The 5,904-nt window shown below is 39.7% G+C and overlaps 1 protein-coding gene across 1 annotated transcript; it reads left to right on the top strand.

Moving 5' to 3' along the window:
• The first annotated feature begins 221 nt into the window (after positions 1–221).
• On the top strand, positions 222–5,109 carry LOC308080985 (uncharacterized protein). Its single transcript, XM_080457390.1, has 6 exons — positions 222–356; positions 905–1,011; positions 1,896–2,024; positions 2,486–2,568; positions 3,107–3,307; positions 4,431–5,109. Exons 2-5 carry the CDS (start codon positions 963–965, stop codon positions 3,287–3,289), a joined length of 444 nt encoding a protein of 147 aa, XP_080313516.1. The 5' UTR covers positions 222–356; positions 905–962; the 3' UTR covers positions 3,290–3,307; positions 4,431–5,109.
• The last annotated feature ends 795 nt before the right edge of the window (positions 5,110–5,904 follow it).

Genomic DNA, 5,904 nt, shown 5'->3' with positions numbered 1-5,904 from the left:
GTTGCAAATGCGACGCACTGTGAGCTTGTAGATCGGCTATTTTCAAATAGGTTTAAAGTGCAAATGTCGCTTCTTTTGGGCTTAATTTTTTTCACAGACCTGGCTGCTTATTTCTCTCACAAAATCTGGCAACACTGTCTCAGCAGGCTCGCGACCCTTGAACTCTATGCCCGCGACCGCTCGAGATGCGCGGGGAGAACGAATGCTGTCTGACAGTCGAGCTGCCTCCCTGCAGGCTGGAGCTCTCACTTCAATAGAAAGTTAGATAAATTGCGTTGCTTTGGATTCATCAAAAATAATTATAAACCGGCTTCAGAGAAGATAAAAGAAAGAAGAAGAAGCGGCGGACATTTTAGGTGAGTGTTGACACACAGAAATACTATTTATGTAGGCGTTTTAGGCTACTATTACTGTATTGAAGTGCGTAGGCTGCTGTGTTCGAAGTCAATCACAAGTGACTCATGTCATGACCCAACTCTACACATTTAGTTATTTAATTTGTCTTGATAAAGGGATTATGACAATAATTACAATAAATTATTGTGGGAATATACAATATAATTTATACTATAGGCCACTACTGCTTGCCTGTGTGCCGCTCAAAACTAAATTCAGAATATGACGTCTGTGTGTGTGTGTGTGTGTGTGTGTGTGTGTGTGTGTGTGTGTGTGTGTGTGTGTGTGTGTGTGTGTGTGTGTGTGTGTGTGTGTGTGTGGACACATGCTTTCAGTGATGAAGCTACAGAGTGTTTTAATATCCCGTGAACTCTGAACATTAATGATTCCCTTGTCTGTCTGTCTGTCTGTCTGTCTGTCTGTCTGTGTGTGTGTGTGTGTGTGTGTGTGTGTGTGTGTGTGTGTGTGTGTGTGTGTGTGTTATTATTACACATTTCTTTGGCTGCAGTGGCCAAAATGAATGGTTTGCAGCCCTACTAAAAGAGAAAAAGGAAGAGAGAACCATTATGTGTTATGCCCCCCCCCCTCCCACAAAGAGAAGAAAACAGTTTGAAGGTAAAGTGATATTGTTTTGTTAAATGTTAAAGTAATCATTGCTTGTTCAGTAACAGGGGTCTCCCAGACTCTCCACCTCTTTAGTAAGCCGAAAATGCATTTCCAGGAATACCAAATTTAACCAATCAGAACTCATACAGGATACAGGATAAATAAGTTACAATTGGAAGTGATGACACAAAGAAGTGGGCATACAAAATTTGAACCCATTTAGACCAGGAACGCATCTGTGTAATTGTTTTGATTTCTTTGGCTAGACCTTTGGCTTCAAAAATAGCAGATCTACAAGCTCATAGCGCGACACCGAGTGGCGCGCTATGAGCATGTAGATCTGCTATTTTTGAAAATCTTTGAATATATATGTTTTAAAGTGAACATTTGTACCTCAAATCTTTTTCCTTTTATGTTCAAAAAACTTTTAGGATTTAGAGAGCATTTTTAGAATCGGCCCCAGGTCTTAATGGGTTAAAGCTGCACTATGTAACTTTCCTCTTCTACCCCGGATTTGAACCCGGTTTCCTGAGCAAGTGCTGTAACCTTTTACCATTGAGCTAATAGAGCCTGCCTGCTTGCTCAGGTGATACATTGAATCTTGACCATCAGATCAAAATTCATGTCAGATCCTGTGTCTAGGTGAGACATGACCTTTGACACTATCTAAATGTCTCAATAGAAGAGCAGGGAGACTAAATACAACCACCCCAATTATATAAGTTATATTGTATTATTTGTATTAACATACTCTAACATACAGATTGTATAAGTTATATTGTATTAATATACTCTACGATACAGGTTGCATAAAATTACATTTTATTCCACTTTAACTTTCTAACAAAAAACATCTTGTTTTATCCAAAATATATTACTTGCACTACCTTTAGACTCTGACTCGTCTGAATACGGTGGAGATGCTGTTGTTCCCCAAGCTATCCACGACGAAATGTCAAGTACAGTCATACCCAGAAGAAGGCCAAAGAGTTGGAGCTGGACCTACAGCATCTTAAAACTAAGTAAGCAATGAAACAGTTGCATGAGTTTGCTCTTCTCTTTTTGTATATATCGATATGTTGGTTATTTGTTCTCATGTTCTTTTTTACTTAGATCTTGACCACAAATGTTAAAAAACATTATATAGAAAGCATGTTAAATGGAGTGGACAGATGCTAGGCTCATTATTAAACTGGTATCCTACTAAGGCATACATCAATTCAGTTTTTATTTTTTATTTTTCCGTACCCTGTTCATGCTTTAAGATGCAACAAATTAGAGATTGCAAAACAGAAACTGGAGGAAGGGCCCCAATATAGCTCTGCAGCAAAGCCTGACATCCCTGCTGCAGATAAGCAAACCAGTGACAGCATAGGTGTGTTTAGACAGTGATACTGTTCTACGGAAAATGGTGACAATGTGTACAATATAAGTACTGTGATACTGCCAAAAGGAGCTTAAATATGATTCTCTACATTTTCAGTTGCAACTTCCTCCGTTTCCTCTTCCCCCGAGTCAGACGATTTGGCATCGACACCTGGGATGTTTGACGGCAACGGTGACAAGGTATTGAAGAAACATACTGTGTAGGACAGTGGTTCTTAAAAGTGGGGTTCCACAGTGTCCCCAGCTAAATAAGAAACAGTTATCATTTCAAAAATAGGCAACGTGTCATGATGCATCGTGAGCTTGTAGATCAGCTATGTTTTGCTATTTTTGAACTATTTTTGAACAGTTTTGCCTATGGCATGAACAAAATAGGGATGCCGGGTGGAAAAGGTTAATTTCACTACTATTTTACCAGCTAGAATGTAATCCAATGACAATGTACTGTATAAGAATTACTTCAACTCTCCCCACCTACAGTATAGACAGTTGTAGAATTCTGTACTAAATGTAATCCAACAATTAACATCTTCTCTATTGGAGGTCCATGGCACCAACTCTTTTCTAAATGGGTCCACATTTGGGGGTCCTTGAAAATGTAATTTCTTTACAGTAAATTCTGTTTGAAGTGGGCCTGCTTTTGTCAAAAATGAGTCTGAAATGTCATGGTAAAATGTTTTTTAATTTCTAAAACATGTGTTGTTTTCTTCTGTTTCAGGTCCACATTGGCTCTGGTGTGTGGCTCGAAAAGGAGATCTGGAAGATGGTGGCAGCAAACACCAAGGACTCCCTGTTCATGAAGGAGCTTGCTGTTGCCATTTGGGGGACAACAACCCTGAAGACCATGCAGGAGCCTTACAAAGAATGCCCCACTAGCAAGGGGGAGGCCAAACCCCCCTGACCGCAGGACTCAGAAGAGGTATGTTTACTGAGGGGTGGGGGGGTTCATTATGACTTGATCTCATAATTCAATCTGCTCTGTGCATGACTGTAGTTCTCTTTTCCAGAAGGTGGAATTCCCGTTAGCGTTACCTGTTCAGTTTTTCATACCTTCATTTGGTTATCTCAGCAGCATACTGTTTCAACCAGAAACACATATGGAGATGTTGGTTGTAGCCAATCAAATGAAGCTATGAAAAACTGATCGGGAAACGGGAATGTCACCTTCTGGAAAAGAGATTATATTAAGCTTATTAATCAATCATAAAAGAAAATACTCTATTGTAATAAAATCAATTTTATGGCTGAAAGAAATGCCGATCTACAAGCTTGCAACTCGTTGGACGTGTTGTGAGCTTGTAGATCAAAAAAGTAATCAATAGAATAATCGCAAGTAGAATAATTGGTAGTGGCAGCCCTACATGCATGTTTGGCAGGGGTAGCTTTTTCCCCCAAATTGTTGTTGTCCATTGTAGCCATCTGACTTATTGCCTGCCCACTGTCCACCCACCTTTTTCATTCAAATGCATGTTTTCTAACTGAACTGAAACACGGGGTTAAAAAAACACTTCACCCCATTTTCAACTCATCTTCATATAATTGGTCCTCACTAATACACATTTTAAGATGGCACCATTTATGTCTACTCACTCTGTGTTTCGTTGATAGGTCGTGGACAGTTTAGAAACCTGCCTACCTTTGACATCATCGGTAGGCAGGTTTGGTCATTTAGAACAACTTTATTTGTTCATTATTAATGCAAGAACAATGGCTTCTACTTCTGCATGCAAACTTTCCAGGTAGAGACACACTGTAGTTTCTATTAGCTTGGAATCTCCATTGGTGATGTCACTGGTAGGCAGGTTTCTGAACTGTCCACATTCCACCAATGAGTGGCAGAACGAGTAGACAGAAATGGTGCCATTGTATAATGAACATTAGCGAAGATCAGTTAGTTATATGAAGATAAGGTTGAAAATGGGTGAAGTTTAAGTTACTTTAAGTTTTTCTCAAAACATCACAATTCATTTAACTCACCCCATGCAGTATATTGCTAATTATATTTGTTTTATTGTTGGGGGTTCTTGTTTGTTTTCTTTCAGACTGTTTCCATTGGTGGATGCAGGGGCAGAACATTCTCACAAAGAGGAAGGCCATGGACCATGGCCAGGACATCAATAGAAAGGACAAGAAATTGTGTGTCTGTGTAGGGGGGGGTTGATATGGGGGTAATGCTTTATAGCGCCACCAGCAGGCCGATTTTTGCAAGACACATTTTTGGCTGCAACTTTACAGATGTTTTCCAAACATCACACACATCGGTATACATTATCTCCATAGTCATGTAATCAAGACGGATCTGTCCGATTTTTCATATTCTCTCACTCTTTTCCAGTCATTTGAACACTGTGTGTGTGTTAGTGTGTTCCTCAGGTTGAAGTTCATGTATTTATGTGTTTATTTATACATTTATTTGTTATTTAAATGTTGTTTTTGAGGGTTTTTTATAAGTGTTTAATAAATTATTGTTATGTATGAAATTGATACATGATTATTTATGACTTTGTGGATTTTGCTCACTTTTATATAGGCTACTGTAGGCTACTGTTTTTTAAATATACCACGTGCTGTGGGCACCTGGCTGAAATTCACCATGATCATGCATCCTCTCCAGCAAAGTTGGTCACTGCATATCCAGAATACACCTGAATACACATAAATACCAGATAGCAGCTTAAACCAGCTTAAACCAGCTACCAGCTAAACCATCATAAATACCAGCTACCAGCTTAAACCAGCTAAACCATCATAAATACCAGCTACCAGCTTAAACCAGCTAAACCATCAAAAATACCAGCTACCAGCTTAAACCAGCTAAACCATCAAAAATACCAGCTACCAGCTTAAACCAGCTAAACCATCATAAATACCAGCTACCAGCTTAAACCAGCTAAACCATCAAAAATACCAGCTACCAGCTTAAACCAGCTACCAGTTTAAACCAGCAAAACCTACCACCTTAAGCTGGTCAACCACCAAGACCAGCTTAAGGTGTGTTTTGGACGTCCAAAACACACCTTAAGGTGGTCAACCACCAAGACCAGCTAAAACCAGCTGGTCCAGCTTAGGCTGGTCTAAGCTGGTTTTTTCAGCAGTTTACCAGCGTATTATACAACAGGTAGTTCCGACCAAGCAATCTGATTGGTTGAAATAGCTTTCTAGCCGTGCTTCAAACCAGCATCATAGCACGGGCCTAATCACATTAATAAATCACTCCGCACTGCAGTCCGCAGTTTCCGCACCTGCTTAGACCATATATGGCACAGCTGTGCTGTGACGTCACGCTGTCCCACGATAGGAAAACAAACAGACAGTACCCACCGCCGCCACCGGAGAACAAACAGCTACGCAAAATGGACTATGTTGTTAATTTTGACTTATTTGGTGGACTTACGGTTGATCAATGGTTAGAAGAGAGCACACTAAATCGCCTAAAATCCTATAATAAAAGGAATAACTGGAAAAAAGTGTGCTTTATTTCAATGGTAACATCCATACTGTATAAATATCCTCCTG

Source organism: Gymnoscopelus braueri, assembly GCF_963280865.1.
Source record: "Gymnoscopelus braueri genome assembly, contig: SUPER_24_unloc_2, whole genome shotgun sequence".
Lineage (NCBI taxonomy): Eukaryota > Metazoa > Chordata > Actinopteri > Myctophiformes > Myctophidae > Gymnoscopelus > Gymnoscopelus braueri.
The sequence above is the reverse complement of the archived record's forward strand: the minus strand, read 5'-3'. Positions and strand labels throughout refer to the sequence as shown.

Bases quoted from the DNA above. Each gene is read 5' to 3' on its own strand.
- LOC308080985 (XM_080457390.1), top strand. From the start codon at position 963: ATGTGTTATGCCCCCCCCCCTCCCACAAAGAGAAGAAAACAGTTTGAA. The intron at 1,012-1,895 runs GTAAAGTGATAT...CACTACCTTTAG, and splicing joins GAGAAGAAAACAGTTTGAAG to ACTCTGACTCGTCTGAATAC. The intron at 2,569-3,106 runs GTATTGAAGAAA...CTTCTGTTTCAG, and splicing joins TTGACGGCAACGGTGACAAG to GTCCACATTGGCTCTGGTGT.